Source organism: Parasteatoda tepidariorum, chromosome 2 (assembly GCF_982258835.1).
Source record: "Parasteatoda tepidariorum strain Cologne lab strain chromosome 2, Ptep-v5.0, whole genome shotgun sequence".
Taxonomy (NCBI): Eukaryota; Metazoa; Arthropoda; class Arachnida; order Araneae; family Theridiidae; genus Parasteatoda; species Parasteatoda tepidariorum.
Window position 1 is genome coordinate 18238752 of NC_141756.1, and position 22902 is coordinate 18261653.

General features: G+C 29.0%; 1 protein-coding gene across 2 annotated transcripts; it reads left to right on the plus strand.

Moving 5' to 3' along the window:
- The first annotated feature begins 3193 nt into the window (after positions 1-3193).
- Positions 3194-21372, plus strand: LOC107455770 (uncharacterized). Of its 2 annotated transcripts, XM_087156921.1 has the most exons (4): positions 3194-3295; positions 4079-4105; positions 18258-18288; positions 20763-21372. In XM_087156921.1, exons 1-4 carry the CDS (start codon positions 3236-3238, stop codon positions 21074-21076), a joined length of 432 nt encoding a protein of 143 aa, XP_087013047.1. In that variant the 5' UTR covers positions 3194-3235; the 3' UTR covers positions 21077-21372. The 2 variants fall into 2 exon arrangements, with proteins under 2 accessions (XP_087013047.1, XP_087013046.1); XM_087156920.1 differs by lacking the exons at positions 18258-18288; positions 20763-21372 and adding an exon at positions 6718-7650 and having other exon boundaries at positions 3210-3295.
- Positions 21373-22902: the final 1530 nt, after the last annotated feature.

A 22902-nucleotide genomic window follows, 5' to 3' on the forward strand; every position in this document is an offset into this window, starting at 1 on the left:
AAGCTTATTCCTCCAGTGTTAACTGCAGAATGCACTTGAAGCCTTTTTTTTTCCTCGAGTTCTCCGAAATTTAATTATAAATGATTGTTGAATATTCAAAGAAGACTAAACTAAGTCTTTTTCTCTCAGAAGTCTAATAATGTCACTTAGATTCTGCTTTGATATTGCTCTAATACAAAAATTATTTTGATATTTTAATTCAAAAAATTAGAGCAAATAATTAAAAAAAATTGTATTTTTAAAATTACAATATCTTAAATAATTTAGTTATCCGAAAACCTGTCAAAATTATTAACATTGAGTTAATTCTTTGGAAATAAGTAATAGCATAATTTTTATATCATGCGTTGTTAATAAGTAAATAAGCTAGAAACAACGCCTCGATCACTTTTTAGATTGAAATTTCAGACCTCTAAATGAGTAAAAATACGAAAATTGTACTCTAATTGTAAATAACTCAGTTATCTGAAAACCTGTCAAAATTATTAACATTGAGTTAATTTTCTAGAAATAAGTAATAGCATAATTTTTATATCATGCGTTATTAATAAATAAATAAGCTAGAAACAACGCTCCGATCACTTTTTAGATTCAAATGTCAGACCTCTAAATGAGTAAAAATACGAAAATTGTACTCTAATTGTAAATAACTCAGTTATCTGAAAACCTGTCAAAATTATTAACATTGAGTTAATTTTCTAGAAATAAGTAATAGCATAATTTTTATATCATGCGTTATTAATAAATAAATAAGCTAGAAACAACGCTCCGATCACTTTTTAGATTCAAATGTCAGACCTCTAAATGAGTAAAAATACGAAAATTGTACTCTAATTGTAAATAACTCAGTTATCTGAAAACCTGTCAAAATTATTAACATTGAGTTAATTTTCTAGAAATAAGTAATAGCATAATTTTTATATCATGCGTTATTAATAAATAAATAAGCTAGAAACAACGCTCCGATCACTTTTTAGATTCAAATGTCAGACCTCTAAATGAGTAAAAATACGAAAATTGTACTCTAATTGTAAATAACTCAGTTATCTGAAAACCTGTCAAAATTATTAACATTGAGTTAATTTTCTAGAAATAAGTAATAGCATAATTTTTATATCATGCGTTATTAATAAATAAATAAGCTAGAAACAACGCTCCGATCACTTTTTAGATTGAAATTTCAGACCTCTAAATGAGTAAAAATACGAAAATTGTACTCTAATTGTAAATAACTCAGTTATCTGAAAACCTGTCAAAATTATTAACATTGAGTTAATTTTCTAGAAATAAGTAGTAGCATAATTTTTATATCATGCGTTATTAATAAATAAATAAGCTAGAAACAACGCTCCGATCACTTTTTAGATTGAAATGTCAGACCTCTAAATGAGTAAAAATACGAAAATTGTACTCATTGTAAATAACTCAGTTATCTGAAAACCTGTCAAAATTATTAACATTGAGTTAATTTTCTAGAAATACGTAATAGCATAATTTTTATATCATGTGTTATTAATAAATAATTAAGCTAAAAACAGCACTTCGATCACTTTTTAGATTGAAATTTCAGACCTCTAAATAAGTATAAATATGAAAATTGTACTTTTTGTACATTTGTATAATCTTCGCAACTTTTGTAACTTCCATATACCATTTATTCAATCGACTTAGTCTTGATCTCAGTCAAATTAGCTTAAAAAACACACAGCATCTAATACTTAGCTTTTCTAAAATTCAATGTGAGATGTGTACATGGGTATAAGAACAACAAAATATTTCTTCTACTCAAAAACTTTAAAATTTAAACTATTTGTTCTAGAGTTTGTTTTTGTCTTTCTTTCTTTTCAGTTCAAAAAATACATGATAAGTAACAGCAATTTGATATAAAAAGGTATAAATCCAAAACTAAACTTTTCATTCGTTATATTTACTAAATCCCTTATAAGAGCCGTGGTGGCTCAGGGTATAGAGCATCCGCCTTCTAATGAAGGGAACCGGTTTCGAATCCCAGCGATGGCAGGTGAATACGAATTCCGCTCCCAGCTTGCACCGACTACAGCACTGATGTAAAATATCCTTTGTGGTAGACGTATCATGAATCTTCTTGGCGTTACGCTGACCATAAAAAGTTTTCGTTGCTTTCCTCAAGTTCTCCACGAAGGCAAATTACTCCCATTACTTGATCCAGGAATTCCCTTGTCTTCTGGATTGGGTTCAAAATTATAAGGCTCCGGAGTTGAACATTCGAACCTAAACATTCGAAGTCGTAAACCTAAAAAAATTGGGTTGGTTTTTTAACGACGGTTATAAAATAAAACAAAAGCCTTTATAACTATTCATCTATTAGTTCTGTCGTCTTGGTTTTAGTGCCATCTGATTCAGAAGAAAGGAATATATCAGAAACAAGATCTCATATGTCTACATAGAACTGTTAAAGTTTTTTTGTTTTCACTCTTTTGACCACTTTCTCTTCCTAGTAAATTCAAGATGGTAGTCAAGGCTCACGCACGCGTAAGGTAATTTTTGTAGGCTTAAACTACTACTTTAAAGAACAAATAAGGCATAGCACACCATTAGGGGTGTCTGCTCATTATGAACTGGCCATCCATGCGCATTAGAAACCGTATTTTTATTGGTCAAAATTACCTTAATTTTATGTTAATTTTTCGCTTTATGGTAATTTTCAAAAGTTGCGTCAGAATAGGCTAAAGAATAGCTTCAGTGATTTGATGAATAACTTGCAAAGCCCACCTTTTTCTCACCAAATCATTAAATTGCGTAAAAGTTACGCAAAAATAAAAAAAATAAAAAATGTTTTTAGTATACAGACTAGATCATGTTAATAAATTTTTATCGATTTTTCGCAATGGCTGAAAGAGTAGAATATAATTCATTTTTTTTTATTTTTTGAAAAATACTTTTTTCTTAGTTTTTTCTTTCATACAGCAATTTGATTAATTTTAAAGTTTATTTATGATTTTTGGCAGTGATTTCAAAACATTCTGCCTTAAATTCTCGTCTAATAGTTCATTTGATACTATAGGCTAAATAAAAGAAAGATCTGAAAAGTCACTGCACTATAAATCACACAAGTAAATTAAGCTATATTTCTATTATTGCGCATTTTAAAATGATTTTCATTTCCTCTTATCACTGTTTTTTTATCTCGTTTGATATTTTCGCCTTGCTTTATGCAAATTGCCCTTCGTATCGGCATTAGTGTGAGATTCTCAACATGAGGTTTAAGTTCTTATCAATTTTGTGGGTGTTGCAGATATTTGTCTTAGCTGAAGCAGTAAGTTTTGCATAAATTTGCTTGGATTAGTTTATTATCTATGGTTATTATAATTTTTTTTAAATGTTTACAATGATATAAAATTATTTTATTAAATTTCGATGTATATGGGGGCTTTGAAAATTTCAAAATATGTTCTACATTATCTTCATTAGTGCGGTTAAGAAAAGTTTTTTAAACATAATAATTTTTGAATTATAATGATTTAAAAGGTAAAAGTACAAATCTATGAAAGTCCTTGTTTTAATTTTAACATGTTAATACACTTTTTGTCTTTCTATTATTAAAAAAGTTTAAAGATAATTTCAAAAATACATTTATTGTGTTAGCATTTGCTTTACATATCTTCGAGCTCGTCACATTGAATTCCTGAATTTATATATACATGGCGATGATTTATGTAAAAGTGAAGAAATTTATGTAAAAGTGAAAATTTCGGTAAAGTTTAAGCATTTTCTCCGAATTCTCTTTTTTAACATAAAAATTGTCACTTTAATATTTTTCTAAGAAAACACTTGCAGTTTATAGCAAAATAAAAAGAAACAAGATACGAAACAAGGAGTAAACTGAAGATAATAAAAAAAAAATGGAATAAAATATGTATTCTGTATATAAAGGTATATTATGTTAGCACTTAAATATTACCATATTTTTATGCTGATGATAATTATTATAAATTTTATGAAGAAACCTCGATATTATTTAAGACTTAAAGAGGCGTATTTTAAATTAAAGCGAATTTATTTCAAAACTTTAAGAATTTTTATTTATGTCTTATTTTAGGTGCCTGACAAAGATAAAAACCAGAAGGTAAGTTAAAGCTCAATCGTACTTTTTTAAATTTTTTTTTTAATGTTTACATAATAGGTTTTGTTTTTAAACTCAACATAAAATGAAAATTTTTAGCACATTTAAATTCCTTTTCCAAAAATACAATTTAAGTAATAAAATAATTATTTGCTGGTGGAGCAATAATTTTTCTGAATTCTAGAAGCAAAAGCAAATACATATTTATTCACAGTTTTTGAAAATGCAATAATAAGATAAGTAACTGTTGTAATTTAATACAATATATTAAAATCTACGTTTAGGTTAATTAATTTATTTTTTAACCTTATTCCTTATTCGTTTAATCAAATTCTCTGTAATGAAATTTATATAAATATATATTTTCTATTTTACTAAAAGGAAATATAGACTATCTAAAGTTTGGCAGTTTTTTTTTCTAAACTTTTTACAATAGCTAATACAATCTGGGTAGAAAAATTAATTACCTGAAATTTTAAGAAACATTACTTTTTAATTTTCAGTTGAAAAAAGGTAATTTATTAAGGTAAGATTTAAAAATAAGAAATGGAAAAAAATGGAACTTTATTTTCACAATTGCTAGCTGAATTCAAATGATTGATAACTATCAGATTATAGAGATAAAAAATCTTTATATTAAAAAAAATGAATAAAATTACTAGATCAACATAGAATGAAATAATTGTCCTAATTTCAATACTTCTCATTATATCTATATCTCAAAAGAAATTGTGTTAAAACCTTATTTTAAAAATACTAACAGTTTCTAGAGTTACACAATATGCATTAGTAGGAGTACGATACGATTGCAAGAAGATTATGGCAAGATTTTAACGAAAAAAAGGTGGGCGAATTTGTATATTGATACTTATTCATGATTGTCAGATGTTTTGCCAATTTCAAGTCAGAGCCTTTTATTCTAATTCTAAAAATAGCGCAAACTGTCAATGTTAAGAAAAACCTAATTGTTGTTAAAAATGAAAAGCCTTAGTGATAGAGTTCTTAAATATATAAGTAAATATAGTAGTATAATTGTAAGGAAATTGTGGAAAGATTTGAAAGAAAGATAATAAATATAAAAAGTAGATTTTAGTCATAATTGTACGAAAAAACATTTACATATATTTCTCGAAGTCTCTGTCCTCACATGAAATAACACTGTATATAGTGAATAACATGATAATTCTTTTACATCTCCTCTTGTAAGTTAGGAACAAACTATTCATGATTGTTAGATTATGTTTTGCCTATCTTCAGTCACAACCATCTATACTAATTAAAGTTAAAGGCCTTTAAACTGTTTTTTTTTTACTTTCATTTCCTTAGCAAACGAGTTTCGAAAAATACAGTTAATGTGAAACTATAGAATTGAAAATTCTATTTTCTGCTTTTATCTATATGTTTGTGCCTTTTTCTATTCTCTGTTTTCTTGATATTTTCGGTGTATTATTTGCTGTTCTTATATGGTTATTTAAAAATAAATGATATCCAACTTTTGTTTCTTATGCAAGTGTGTTAAGTTAATTTCGTAAGAGTTGGAAAGCGACGACTACGCAAGGGTGAATCAAGTTCATAAAATAATAATAATAATAATTATAATATTCTTCAGTATTATATGATTTTTAGACGCTTTTTGTAGAATCATAGTCATCCTATCATTTGAAATCACATTTAATCAATAAAAAAAATCTGATAGAAATAAGCAAAGTCAAACAATTAAATAACAAATTTATAAGAGAAAATTCTGGAAACTCGATCTGTTCTTTCTGTCTCATTGTCTTTCAGTTTTAAACAAATATAAATAAATCAAAACGTTAGTGTTCTTACACTTTTCTGAGCGTAAAATCTAACTTCAATTATTGCTCCTTAAGCTGTGATGATAATCGGGCTTTTTCCTAGAAAAATTCCTATTAGTTCTGCTTTACTTTTTTAAATCTCTTAAAATTGTTACAAATTTTTAAATGTTGTTATCATAATTTTAACTATTGAATATTGGAAGCATTTAAATTATCAATTCACTGTATTTTCTGGTATAATTTTCTCCCTTAACGGGGTAGAACGACCTTTTCCGTAATTTAAAGCTTCATTTTCCAATTGTCCATAAGCTTCTAATTATATAAAACTAAGATTTTTAAATAGAAATTAGTTCAGTTAATTCATGCTTAATCATACATAGCGTTTGAACGACGAAATATATCTGCATATTTAATTTTTGATACTTTTATTTTTTTGAAATCTCAACTTTAATATTTTTTGTTTGCTTAACCTTATTTTCAAATCTTTTTTCGTAAAAAATTAATAATTTAAAATTTTTGAGGAAAATACTAAAAAATATAATTGGCTTGGTTTCTTTTGTGCTTAGAAGGATGCATACACAAAGCATTATTACAAAAACCAAATAAACCTTTTCAAATTTAATTTGCAATATATTGCTTAAATGTCAACTAAAATTTACATAAAAAGTAATTCGATCATATATTATGTATAAAATTATAAAATTATTCTTACGCAAATTGAAAACTTATGAATTTTAATAATAAATTTTAAAGCACACATTTTAGTAAAAATAATTCTTCAACTTAGGTGATTAATTTATTTAACGTATATTTCCACAGGGGTTACAATGGAAACCACAGTGATTTTAGCAATAGTAATAGTTGGTATCAGTATTGTTGTCACAGCTCTTGGTTTTGCGGTTGGTGGTGTTTCAACGGGCTCTATAGTTACCTGGATACAAAGTACTTTTTTCGGTGGAACTCTCAGCAAAATATTCGCAGGAATACAAAGTATTGTAGCTGTTGTATTGGCTGTAAGCGCAAAAGCAATTGCGCAAACTATTAATGTATTAGTTTCAGGCTTTAGGAATATATTAAACAAAAATAAATGTTCAAATGGTCCAAATACTTCCAAAGAACCTACTGAACCTAATATAGTGAAAAGTAAAACATCTGAAACCTTAGACTCAGGAAATTGGGAAAGCTTAGTGAATGATATTAAGAACTTTTCTGACGCAAGTAGCAATGCTGGAGAAAAAGAAAGTGCAAGAAAGATGCTCGAAATTTTAAAACTCTTAGAAGAAATAAACGAAAGTCTTGAGAAGGAAGATAAATGAAAAATTATGTTAATAAGAAGAGCAAAAATGTAAACACACAAAATAATGTCTTAAATTAATATTCTTAGCCAGGGAATTTCAAGAAAATTAAAATATTTTAAAATATTGAATTATAAAAATAGGAACAAAGATGAATTTTAGTAGAAGTGAAATAATTACACATGTAAAATTGGATTTTTTTCTCTTTCTAAACTGCTGAAGACGAAAAAAAATTTTTGTAATGCAAACAATGGACCACAAATTGTTAAATTAAGTTAAGGGATTATGAAGATTTTGCTTAATCAACAACAATTTTCTCAGCAATATTGAAATAAAATGATTCGTGTCTGCGTTTGCGAATTTATTGGCGAGCGTAGATCATGCTAGATTTGGTAATTATACAAATTACAATTGTTAAAAGCATAATAATTTAAATAAAGCATTTTTCTTTCCTTAAGAAGTTGTGATTAGGTTATTATGGTTCATATAAGCGAATCACTTTAAACTATAGTTATCACTGTATTTTATACAAAGCAATATCTTGACTATTATATTTAAAATAAAAAATCCTTAACATACCTAAAAATTTTTCCAATATTTGCTATATAAGTGAATAATTCTTATCCATTGGCATCACTAGATTACCCCAATGATATCAATATTACTATAAATCATACATATAAATTTTCTAAATTTGGTATTTCAGTGGATTACTCTAAGCAAGTAAAAATAGCAAAGCATTCCTTAAACAACTCGGGGATTATGAAGGTTAAGGCTCAATAATTTCGTGACTAATGGCATGATAGTGGCAATGTGATCAGCATTGTGCGAATTCCGCCTTTACTGCTTAGGTAAACTCGTACCCATCGATCTGAAGCTGGGTAGTTTTCAAGCCCAAACTGAAGATCAAACCCCTGTCCTTCTTAAAAACTGTTCAGTACCGTAACCACTGAGCCTGGATCACTCTAAGCAGTTTTTCAAAATTTGGTATATTAGTGGAACGCTCAAAGCAATTGGTATCGCAATAAGTATCCACCTAAGTAATATGTTGACAATTGAGGTAACAAAACTTGCCGTAAATTATCATTTTATGTAAAAGTTCTCTCAAGTACAGTTACCGGTTTTGAAAATCATACTTTCCAATTTCCTAAAGTCGGGCATTTTTTATAATATTTGCATCTTTTTCGATTCTTTCTTTTGATACTTATAATATTACAGATATAAATAATAATATTACAATAATTATCCATATAATATAAATATTGTAAAAATAGCAATCAATATCAATATAAATATTATAATTATGATACATAAACTATCTACCAATAAGTATTTAGACACGTGTGATTGAAAAGAAAAGCAAACTTTATTCATAATCAATAGTTGGTATAGCCTCCACGAGAGACAATTACAGCGTGTACCTTCTGGGGCACACTTTCCACAAGTCCTTGTGTGACGGCTAGTGGTATTTTCTTCCACTTGGCTTGGAGATGACATGCAAGTTCCTACATTGATTTTGGACGGTTAGTATACCCCTTAATTCGGCGATCCAACTCGTCTCAGAAGTTCTCGATAGGGTTCAGGTCTGGGCTCTGGGCAGGCCAGTCCATTCGATTAACCCCATTGCGTCCTGGAACTAACAGGGGTCCACCCCGTAAAACTGTCACAACGTAGGAAGCCCATTGTCGTTCAAAATAGTGCAGTAGGCATCGGCGCTGAGCTTACCATGAATGGGGACCAAGGGTCCCAATCCATACCAGGAGAAACACCCCCAGACCATACTTTCACCTCCGCCGACATGTAGTCATTTGCATAGGTGTCCAAATACTTATTGGTAGATAGTGTAATACAATATTTAATATAATATATAATTTATATAACATAATATAATATAATATAATATAATATAATATAATATAATATAATATAATATAATATAATATAATATAATATAATATAATATAATATAATATAATATAATATAATCTATAATTTATATGATATAATATAATATATAATATTGCATTTTAAATAGATAAGGTTTATCTTCTTAACCACAAAAATTACTTACAATTAACCTAAAATAAGTGCTTTACTTAAATAGTTATTATAAAAAGCATAGTTTGGCCCGGTGCTTTGGTTGATTTATGTTAATTCAATTTTTAGCTTTTTTTATGGAATCAATTTTAGCCAGTTTAATGATGTGAAAGTTGAAGATTGCCGTATTATTGCTTTTGCGGACGATATATTGTTGTTATTGAGACATCCAATTCTTTATCGCTTTGACCAATGGGCCACCTTCTGTCTCTCCGAACTGTCATCCTGGGCTCATAATAATAATCTTAAATTTAGTGATAACAAAACACAATGTATAACCTTTCCAAAAACCAAGAAGACAATAAGGAGGTTACCAAATATTAAGATGAGTTATCAGCATACACAATCTATTAAGCAGGTGCAAGTTCTTAAATATCTAGGAATTCTCTTTGACCCAGGATTGACTTGGATAGCTCACTTGAATCACGTTAAGGAGAGAGTTGGTAAATTTAATAATTTGATTAAGAGGGTGGCCAGGGCAACTTGGGGCCTGAAACCAAAAATTTTAAAGATTATCTACCAGAGAGCAACGGAGAGAATCATACTTTATGCCGCCTGTGTCTGGTATCGTAACACTACTAGAATTAACGATAATATTAATGCCATTCAAAGAACATCCTTAATAGTAATTACAAGGGCCTATTCAACAACTAGCACTGAGGCTCTCCAGATACTGGCGGGGGTGAAACCCATTCATTTAAGAATTATTGAAGATACTTGTATAAAGAGGTTAAGATGGAATTACAGAATTGAGGAATACGACCGTAATATTCAAGAAATTCTAAGAGCAACGATACTCGAGAAACCAGTTATTAATATTCACCCTTCTCTTTATAAATCCGTCCCCTTTGGTGGATTGACCCCAACTAACAAGGGAATTGAGATTTTTGCGGACGGCTCGCGGATGGAGGTTGCCGATGCTATGAATAATACCTCTGAACATAGAACAGGAATGGGAATGATAGTCAGGAGAGATGGAAAACTCATTCTGGCAACCTCCATCAGACTGAGCAATAACTGCAGTGTTTACAAGGCCGAGATGATGGCGATTAACACTGCTTTACAATGGCTTGCAAATAACCAATATCCCAATGCAACTATTTACTCTGATTCGCTCTCCTCGTTGCAAGCTTTAAAAAATCCTAAACCCGATTCCGAATTGGTAGAAAACACCAAACAAATCTGGAAAAATAATATTCTTCTCGGATGGGTAAAAGCCCACATTGGTATTGAAGGCAACGAGGAGGCGGATCGAGTTGCTAAAAACGCCATCAGTCTCGGCAATGTTGACATTGAGGTCCCGAGCTCCACCGCCCAAGTCAAAACAGTGGTCAAAGGCTATAATCTCATGCGTTGGAAACAGGAGTGGCGGGATTCCGAGAAAGGCAGACAAACGTATAAGTTTATTAAGGATCCTAATATTAGTAGACTTCAGGCGAATTTTTATTTTAATCAATTTCTTACGGGCCATAGAGTGTTCGGTGAGTATCAGAATAGATTTTTTAATAGAGCCCTTGATTGCAATTATTGTGGAGAAATTCAAAGCATTGATCATTTAATTTTATACTGTCCACGCTTCCGAACGCTCCGTGGAGAACATTTTAGAAATTTCAATCAAATTCAATGTTTTGCTAATTCGACCTGCAGGGGTATTATTAAATGTATCATAAAAAAGACACTTGAAGATATTTTGGGTGGTGACACTTAAGGATTCGGAACCCCGCACTCCAAATTGGGTGTCTCAAGCTTTTTTATGTACGTTTATTGTTAATTTGATTGGTTTTATACCTGTGTGACTTGGTTTTGAGTCATGTTTTTAACTGCTAGTTTTTTTTTCCCAATTTTTTCTTAATGTAATATTTCACTTTTACTTATTCCTTTTATATGATCGGTTTTATTCATGTTTGACTTGGTTTTGGGTCATATTTCAACTGTAAATTTTATTCCAGTTTGTTCCTTATGTAATCTTTTACTTTTATGCATTGCTTTTACCGCGCACGATATGGATGTTTTATTCACTTTTATGTATATATTGTTTTTACTCTTTTAATTATGATCTTTGCGATTTTCAATGTGTTGGATGGATTTGGGGTCATGTTTTTAACTGTTGTTCGCTTGTGTTTTATTCTTTTTCTTCTTGTTGTTGATATAATTTCTGATGTTTTGTGTAAGTTTTATGTATGTTGTATGTATCTACTCTCGCATGCCCTTAAATAGGGCAGGGCGAGATACAAATAAACAATAAAAAGCATAAAAACTTACAATATAAATGCTACGTTGAAATGATATTAAGGTTATAAATATATCGCAGGATTACTTAAAGAAATAATATATTTTATCTTTATTAATTAAATAAACTATATTTTTTATTAATATAAATTATAATAAATTATTAATTAATAAATTATTTCAAATAATTTGAAAGAAACTAATATAATAATTTTAATTAATTACACTCTTATATTTATAGCCACATCTAAATCCTCTTCTTTGAAAAAACTAGATCTGAAAATTTTGAACAACAGACAATCCTGAATTCTTTGATTTTGACGAAAAATGTTGTTAAATATCAATATTTTTTTAAAGAGCTTTTTGAAAATTTCTATATGTATTTCTCTCAGGTATTTTAAACAAATTTATTTCACAATATTTCAAAATACAACTCAATTGAATAGCTTAATCATAATAATTTCAGCAAAAAAATTGAGATCTGTGCTTTGAAATGGTATTTTTACTGACATCAGTAGCTGTCAAAAAGTATTCCTTACTTGGTCCTAATAGCATCGAAATTTCCACATTATTCGTGCGCTCAACAATAACTGCGCTTTAAGACATCAAAGGGATCACAGAAAAAGAACTTTTTTCAAAGACAAACTTATCCAAATATATTACTTCCTCGAGTGGAATTCTAAGATAAAAATCAAGAAATTTTAAATTCATAATCGGATTGAAAAGTTTTCCTTTTACAAGTAAAGAGAGAGCAATGCTAAAAGCACTTTTGAAATAAGCTTATCTAAAAATAGGTCACTGAATTGATTAGAATATTTAATCTTTCTAAGGTGTCCGGGATCTTTTTTTTCATCAGAACAACACGGAAAATCTCTTTATCAAAATTTTCTACAACCTATGATGGTTAAAGAGGGGAAAGGTTTTCTTTGAATATTTTCAGACTAATAAATGATGAGTTTAGAGTTTCATGTTATTTCTCCCAAACAAGACCTTTTTTTTCATAAAAAAATAAATAGATTGTAAATATTTAAATCATGCAAACAAAAGCAAAATAGTATAGGTGTAGAATCCATTTCTTAAAATAACTTTCAATAAAGTTGAAGTTACATAGCTGAGAGAGTATTTCTATGAACTTTGAAATAATGTGACAAAATTTTCTTATATATATATATATATATATATATATATATACTTGGCATTTGGGCTCTAGTACTAAGTAACTAGTACTTGGCAAGAAAAATTATAATATTTTTAGTTCAACATTTCTATGTTCTTAGTTTGCTTGAGAGTGACTTTAATGATATAAAAAAGGTTAAGGTTATGAATTTTCACCTCAAAACTGATTGTTTGTGGCCGGGATAGTCTGGTGGGCAGGGTGTGAACTCCCGTTCGTGAGCCAGAAGGCCAAGGAATCCCCAAGTCGTAAATGGTGACTGGTGCACGGTGAATATGACAGATCACGAAGTCCTCCGTGTTCAAATAACAAATTATACCTCTGTTGGTACTGAATCCAAGATTAATCGTTTTCTGGTTCAGGTCAAAATTACGTTCTGTGGATGCATGAATGGGTCCGCCCTGTAAACGGGTGTGACGGATGGGCTTGACAGAAGTTCAATTCTTGTCCATAGATGGTGCCACTGGAAAATAAGAATAATCACACCTCTTGCCTTAATGTTCTACGACAACAACAACAACTGATTGTTACAAATTCTATACTCTTACATTGTTAGATATTTGTCTGGAATATTTTAGTTAAGTGTGCTTATTGGTGCTTTCTCTCCCCAAATAAGTAAGTAAATTAAATAAGCCACAGCTTAAGAACCCCTAACTGGAAACAAAACTATAATTTTAATCTACATCAACCATATTGTCGCAAAGAATTATCCGGGATTTTCAACGGAAAAGTAGCTTAAATAATTCAAAATTATATTAAATAAAAATTGCCTAATTTTTAATTCATGTATTTTTATGAACTCTGACTATGCAGCGAAGGCGATTTCAAACATTAAGAATTAGATTTTCTACTTTCTTAACATTTGTGGGTCTTTTTCATTTCATTGTTATTTTGTCATATTTTCGAAATTATCATAGAACTCTGCCGAGAGGTAAGCAAAATGTAATCTAACAGTCATGAATAACTCTTACGATTTTAGGTCAGATATAAGAATGGCATATTATTGTCTAGAAAGCATTATTTAGTGCGATAAAAAAGACTGTAAAATGGTGGAACGCTTTTTAAGGATAATTACAAAAGTTGAGAAATATTCATTGATTTAATAATTTTTATTCAGTTAAATTTTTTTTGTATAAATCTTGAAGCTATTAAAAAAATAATAAAAATTTTTAAAGGTTGCCAATTTCGCATGGTCTTTTCATTGAGATAAAAATCGTTAAAATCAATGAACGATTCTCAATTTCAGAAAATCAATTGAAATAACATTTTATACTTAAAAAAAACGACAATCGCTTTTACTTTCTCCAAAACTGTCACGTTCCATCATATTAACGTTTTGGGACTTTCAGAAGAAGCATAAAGGGGGTTTGTAAACGAAATTTGATTTAACATACATGAGTAACTGTCATAAACTTAGGACAGTTTATAAATACAACAGAGAATAGCATATTATTCCATAAAAATGTTATTTTACTTGAGAACAAGCCTTCAAAAAATGAAAATATGAAATAAGAGTACAAAGTAGTACTCTTATTTCATATTTTCTACTGGTACTATAAGCTACTGGTAGTTTCTTTTTCTAGGATTCTAACACAGATTTAGACAGTTTAAACTTAATTTTTTTCTAATTATTTTTCTTTTACTCCATTGAGCTAAATTCAAAATTATTCATCAGATTTATAAAATTATTCTTTTCATAGATAGGTTTTAATTTGCTCCACATAAATTACATATTTTTTTAACTTCGTTCTAGTAAGGATGCAAAAAATATATTATAATTTTTAGATTTTAGATTTTTTTTAGGGCTGAATTAGTGTTACAGGTACCGCACTGATGAAGACTCCATCAAAGATAACTCTCTTAAGAAATAATTCTGCTAAAATTACCGTACTGTGTGTTAAGGAAAATCCAGGAAAAAAGCTATATTTCTGGACAATAGAACCAAAATATACGGTATTTGAATCATTCGTTTGCTAATTTCTCCATTCTTTTGGTGACGGCTAACCTGAAATTCTGCTTTTCAAAATTATAGTTCTTATTATCACACACATTTAGTGAAAATACAAAACTGAAAAGTAAATTTTACTCACAATAAGGGATTTTAAGTCATGCTCTGAGGAACCCAGTTATGCTCAATGTCTTACCAAATTACCATATTTTATCACAGTTACGAAATTTTATCACAAATTAAAAAACTATATTTTATAGTTAATTTAACTAAACCATTACTAAACTATCAAGATTTTTGGTATTTCAATAGAACTGGAAACACAGTAAATTTTACTATATTGGGGAAGTTTGGGCTATTCATTTTTTCTCAGCGCTGTTGCGCAAATACACTGTTGAAAAATTTTGGTGAAACATTAGTTGATTATAGAAACTTCTTTGATGTACATCTAGGTTTGAATAATTTTTCAGTTAGAATAGCTAGTTAATAATATGTGCATTGTGAGGCTATATTCATTACGGTAAGTCTACTCATATATGTTCAAATTATGTAATCAAATTTTTTTTAAAAATTATATGTTTAATTTAATAACATACAATATATTTTTCCGAGTTGAATGAAATTCAATGAATTTAATTTTTTTATCGTCTTAATTTGTTTTACTAGCATAATTTTTTTTTACTAAATTAAAGAAAATTGAAGGTAGGAAAAGTCAGTGACTATTGCACCGACTATAGGTAAAATGTCATCACCGCTGCTCTGATGACTTTTGATAACAGTGCCATTTTGCAGTAACTAATTCGAGCATATTTCCATAAAAAAAAGTTAGTGAAAGATAAAGCGGGCAGTGGCACTTGACCTTAAAGAAACAGTGTAGCGTTTACCAAGGAAGTGCAAATCATTCCGTTCGTTAAAATTAATAATTGTGAATAATGACTATATTCCAATATGGTAGTTATTATTCTAATACTCATAGTTACTCATTCTAATACTCATACCCAACGGACACATTTTAAATACAGAACATGTAAGTAATTGTTTGCAGTTTTGAAATATGATGCCAGAAATTTCTTCTGCGAAACTATGACTAAGTTATCTAGAAAAAATTGAACTTTTTCTGTATTTTTCCTGGAAAAAAATGTTTCCCGGAAAATTTTTTGTCGCAATATGCGGATTCGTCTTTGGCATCCCACTAACTTAAGCATCTAGAAAATAAAAAGCTCCCGCAAATTTTTTTCAGGAAACGTCCATTTTTGAGCTCTATTGCCTTGACTACTAGACTATTTGAATTGACTGATCGGTGTAATAGCCACTCCAATATTAATAACATATTTATGCCTGAGATGATCTTGTCCATGTAAAATAATAATAGATAAATGATATAAAGTAATATTTTATCAAATTAACAGTATAGAATGGAAAATAATAGGGAAAATCTTAACCATGATGGAATTAAAAATAAATAAATAAATAGTCATGAAAAACAGAACCCAATTCTACAAAGAAAGAAAGAAAACTAATTGATATTTAATCGAATTTTTTCAGAAAAGAATAGGAAGAAAAAAATGTTTCTCGAAAATTTTAATATTATCAAAATTTTATTTGCCAGAAAGGTTGGGAGAAAGCTATTGCTTGCTTTTTAAAATGAAAAAAAAAAACCAATATAAAATTTCAATAACATTTAGAAATTGAATTTCCAAGTTATTCTAAGCCGTGGCGCGCTGCTACATATTATTATGACTTTTCATTAACTTTCTGAAGCATAATATACTTGAAAAAGGTGAAAAACGTTCCTGTTATCACATTTCATTAATTTTTTATTTATTCTAGCTAGTGCGTTGCTTCAAAATTACAAAATGCAGATTAATTTATCACATGGAAAAAAGTCGAAAATTTATTACACGCTGTTAGAAGTTTTTTTGGAAAAAAATGGTTAAATAACAATTTATTTTAATGATATTTTACCATATTCAAACAAAACAGTCAAATAACCATAAATGAGATGGTATTCAAACTGTTAACTGTGAGAAAACATCCATTAACTGCTTTCGCCTAATAACCAGAATTTTGTAACACAAACTAGGCCCATCTAATGAAGCTTTACTTCTGGGTAGACTTGACTTTATAGCCGAGAGGACAAATCTGTCAATCTCATGACAGACAGAATGGGCGTTCAAGTCCTTGCGTCGAAACTATGACATTTCCTCCATTCCTTCAAAACATGAAGTCTGGACTTCCAATTTGCGACTGTAGACTATTAAAATAAGATACACTTATTCACCCATAGACGGAGGCACCATAAAGCTACTTTACACAAAAAAATCCAGTATTTTTCATCACTTACGATAGGTGAAACAATCAGCCAAACTAATTAAACCACATTCCATAGTCCATCACAACCTAACACCAAAGGACTCCAAAAGCCTAGCTCCAATGTCCTATTCAACTTCCTTTTTATAATTTCTAAAACCAAACTTGAAGTAAACGGGTTAAAAACAGAAAAGGTAAAAAATGTCTTTGCTGTAAACTTTACGGTTAATTGGTAGGGCAGACTGCTGCTGGTTATTTTACCATAATTTTAGAATGAAAATTCAAACAGTTATTATTGAGGCAGAAACACGTATTTTTCTCTACTTTATTCCAGTAAACAATATTTATTTTGATATTTGAAATACTTTTATTCATGTAGAGTTTTAAATCTTATGCAAAATAAAAATAAAATTTTATACTTCAATATGTAAAAATTTCGTTAACTTCAAAAATTACATATATATAAATTTTGACATACATATTTATGTAAATGAAGTTTTTTTCATTATCATTTACATCTTTCCTTTTCAGTGTCTTGCATTTATTCACTTCAAATAGAACCTTAGTTTGATAATGAAGCTGATTAACTCATCAGATTTTATTTCTCAGATTTATTTTCTTTTAAAAAAATGTTTGCTGAATCCATAATGACCTTAACGAAATAGGTAAAAACTCTATACAAAAGGGGATCTCTAAATAAAATTTAAGCAATTTAAAAACAAAAATGTTATTAAAATCTGAGAAATCACTACTAATAAAGGTGGTATCAATACATAAAAAACAGTTGCATTTTCAATGAAATTTAAAAATGGCCTTTATTTTCTTCTTTCTCATTTTTTTCCGATATCAAACAGGTTCCAAAGCTTTCAATCTAGTGTTTTTCAATAGTGATTTGTCAGATATTAACAATATATCGGTATTTTACCAGCTTAAAATGTCTTAATGTCTTTTTTATTTGTGTTCACTAATGTGGACATTTTCCTCTTTAGTTTAGACAATTTGCTTTAAAAATGCATTTAAGTAACTATACTAATAATTAAGTAACTAACTATATATAAGAATGACTAAGTTACTAACCATAGATATACGACTAACTAAGTAAGTAACTAAACTTTTTAACTATATTAATTTACATTTATATTAATATCTAGCTCATACATATTATATTAATATCTAGCTCAAAAGGAAAAACTCATGATCTAACTTTTTATAAAATATGATATGTTTATTTAATTAACGTAAGTTTTAACTAATGTAACATAACTATGTTTTCTTAAGTAATTCATTCAATTTTTGTAATTTTCAGGAAAGTAAAATTAATTGGAAAGAATATGGATGTAAGTAAGAATGATTTCATTATTTCATTACTTAACGAATATTTCATTACTAAATTGAAATATTTCTGTAATACAATTACAATTTTTATTATCTTTCTCCTTTATTTATTTCTTATAATTTATACATATATATATATATATATATATATATATATATATATATATATATATATATATATATTATATTATATTATATATTATATTATATATTATATTATATATTATATTATATTATATATTATATTATATATTATATTATATTATATATATTATATTATATATATATATATATATATATATATATATATATATATATATATATATATATATATATATATATATATATATATATATATATATATATATATATATATATATATATATATATGTATATATATATACAGTTAGGTAACATCTCTTCATCAGCTCACACGATTATATCCGAAAAAAGATGTGCTCTCTAATATTGCATCAATATAGCCAAGCAAAATATATCAATATTATAGTGTGAGCAGCACTCAAAGAAATTAAAATAAAAATGGAACACATTAAGTAAAAAATATATACGAAATTAAATATATCAGGCAAAAAACAGAAAATAAAATTTAAAGAAAAAATACTGAACAAAACACAAAACGAAATCTATAAAGCGAGTAGCGAATTCAAATTATTTCTTGAGCGTAATAAACAATTTGTCTGAATTAATAGAGGTCAAATGTGTCCCCCAGCTATTACCCATATATTGAGTGTCTAAAACTTTCATTTTTCAGACAGTTGGGCGCAGAGATTCTTTTTATTTATTTTATTTAAACAAAAAGACACACTTAGTTGTTTATTTCCAGTCGCTTACCTCTTTTCTTTTCATTCAAAAAACGTACGTAAATTTCTAAGTAAAAAGGCGTTTTTTAAAAATTGCTAGAAGTCTTCCCCTTTCCCCTGTTTGCTTCTCTCATCAATCCCCTTGGTTGCTTCCCACTCATAATTGAAGATCAAGGGAAAAGAACGGTGTATGTCCATTTTTTACGAAAATTACGCCTGAATTGCCATCTGTTACATTTTGAGGATGATTAATTCTCATAAATTCTCGGGGTTAAATTCTAAAACGAATTATTGTATGTTTATTTTTTATTTCATCGAATTCCTTTACACCCTTTATAGACTTAAACAATTTCAAGCTCTTGAGTCTTTCGCTCAGTAAAACAAAATCCAACGTAAAGATGAATACTCAAAATAGTGACGGCGTCGGTGTCTCTTACAGATTTTTAATATAGAGATAATGTAGGTCCAGGAAGCATATTTTAATTACAAATTATATTATGTTGACGTCTACTACTTTCAGTTTATTAATTTATTATTTCATCACGGGTGACACTGGCAAATAGTACTAATTCGGTACTTTTTCTGAGGTCATAATAGGGATTTATATAGAGAGAATATGTATAAATGGCTATTTTCTAATAAATTAAAAACGAATTATTTATTATAATTTCCTTTAAACTTTATAGATAATGGTTAAAATTTTATACAACCTAAAACATTCCAAAAGGAATATTTTATTGTTTAATTCATCAACACTTTTGTAATTGTTTTTATCTTATGCAAAGTGCAACAAAACTAATAGTCATAATAGTGAAAAGAAGATTTGGCACATCTAAAGAGTCAAGAACCGCTTAGGTACACATGACAGTCTTGAGCGTTCAACCTATCGAGTACTGGCTGTTCATGTGCATTGGAACCAGTACTTATATTTATCTATTTGATCGTAATCATATGCAAATTTATTTATATTTTCTAATTATAAATTCTGAAATTGCATTTAAGTAGGCACGGACAGAAAAAGGTATTTTATCGATATTTAAGAATCTATCAGGCCAATTGTCTTAGTTTACGAAATTTCGATGAAGCAGTATTTCTACATCTATGTAATAATAATTTTAGCCAGTAATTTGAAATCATGAAATAAACCTGAAATTTAGATAGTTTAGTTTATTAAAGTACCATTTCAAGTGATTTTGAACAGTCAGTTCATAATTGGGAGACACCCCTAGTTGCGCACGATGGACATTTTGGGTCTTTGGTTCCCATAAAATCATAATTCTTATGTGTCTTATCTCCTGTTACAAATGTGACCATCAATTTTTTAAATCCCTGTACTTAAATTACGATTTTAAATCATTAGTGAGAAAATACTAAAAAATAATTGTATCTAAACAATCTTATAAAATAGTTTTGATTATGCTATTTTATAACGTGGTATTTAAATCAGCAAAATCAATAAATATCAAAATAAAGTATCTTTTTATCAATTTAATCGTCCCTTGTAAAAATTTATGTTAATAAAAAAAGTCACGTTAGCGTTAAGCTAGTGTAAAAAGCATAACTTGATTAAAAAAATAATATTTGAACTAACTATAAATTTTAAAATAAATTATTTTTGATCAATGTCAATGTATTACTGAAATATTTTTCTATAGGGTTTGCTTTGAAAACTGCTGGGGCGTCAGCAGCAGTTATTGGTGGAACCGCTGTAGTCGTTCCAGCACTTGGTTTTACTGCTGGTGGTGTTGCTGCAGGCTCTGTAGCTGCCTGGATCCAGAGCACCTTCCTTGGAGGAACTATAGCATCAGGAGGCATCTTTGCTGGAATGCAAAGCATAGGAGCTGCTGGTCTAGCAGCCAGCACTAAAGCAGCTATAGGTGCCGCAAGTGCAGTGGTTGCTGGAGTAACTAAAAACGACTCTCCTGTTGACACGGATAGTTCTGAAAAATCAAATGATTCTGAGAAATGAAATGATTTTAAGCAGAATTAATATTCTGATGAAATAAACAAATGAATGAAAATGAAAGCAATAATGACAATAATTCAATAATAATGCAAAACGAAGATAAATTTCGATCAAAGATTAATCTGGCTGATGAACTCAAACAACGGAAATTTTAGTATAGTTAAACTATTTGTGTGTTGTTAGTCTTTTGAAGAAAGCTGTAGCAAATTAAAAGCATGAATGCGTATTTTAATTGAATATTTTTTTCATGAAAATCAACAAGTGTATAATTAATGTAAGATTAAATTTTACAAAGAAAATATTATTTCATTTATTTAAAAAAAAATATGTATATTCAATTTCAGAATTCCAACATAAAACTCATCATATGAACAATTTATAGATTATTGAATATAAAAAGAAACCTATAGTATGCTAAAAATATTCACAATTATTCATCAATTTGAGAATAAATATTAAAGTAAATCGCACGGTATGAAATGTTACTGTAAAAATAGATTTTACGGTGAAATAGATTTTACGGATGCTGCACTCAGGCAGCCAGCACTTTTGCTCTCGAATGTTTTGCAATGTACGTGTACAATGTGTTATACTTTTCTAAAAGAAACTTCTTATACATTAAAAATATTCATCATTATTCATTTTGACAAGCTTAACATGAAACCGCTAATGCAAAAACGGTTGTAGTAAATTTGATCATATTAGTGTTGAAACTATTAGTAGGTTATAAGTAGAAAGATGGCTAATGTATTTTATGCTTCAAAAACCATCAAACATCACTATGGGTTGAAGTAAATTTATTATTTATTTATGATTTAAGCGAAAGAGTTTAAGAATTCATTAACACGTTAATATTCTCATGTAATTAGGTTGTTAGGTGGTAAAAGAGAAATAGATATGTATTTTATTCGAGTTTTGTCTTTCGAACGCATAAGGAAGGTGTTATTTACTGGTTAAAGTGCCCTGTATTATCGTAAATTCATTAATAAAATAATTTTGTTGTTTGTTTACTTTAAAGTAATCTTACTGAGAATTAGCTAATAAAAGAATGATTACTTTTTTCTAAATATTTTCATCACTAGGCTTTCTTTCTCAATTATACCTCATAAAACTTATTTTGAGAAGCAGATGTTGAAATATCACAATTCTGAGAACTATTGTACTTGACTCTGAAAACATCTCATTGGTTTATGATACATTTTTCGAAAAAAAGCCCACCTCTTTTATCAAATCTAATTCTAATCAAAAAACGCCCGGTGGCTGAGTGGTAGCGCTTCGCGCTCCTATGCCGCAAATCCTGGGTTCGATCCTCGGGCCAGGCAAGGTTGACCCAGCCTTTCATCTCTTCAGTGGGTCGATAAATGAGTACCAAGCAAACTTGGGAACAAAACACTGGGGGTCTCGCGTTCGGCGGACCACCTAGCCGAAATATCTGCTCCTGCACCCCAGAGCCCAAGGTCAAGAAAAACTGAGATGGGCACATCAGGCCTTGGGCCTCTATGGGATGTCGCGACACTGAGTTTAGTTTAATTCTAATCAAAACTGATTGTATACAACGCTTGAGGTCAATTAATGTTCAATATTTTAAAACGAGCAGCGATGGCTCAGGGGATAGAGTGTTCGCCTTCCAATGAGGCGAACCGGGTTCGAATATCAGTCGATAGGAATTTCGCATCCGGCTTGCACCGACCACAGTGCTGACGTGAAATATCCTCACCGGTAGACGGATCGCGAATTGACAAAACATACCGTAGATTACAAAGGGTTGGCGAAAATTTCTATTGGCGTTAAAGGAGCGTTTTCGCAAATCGCCTAACAGCTGTGTGCTT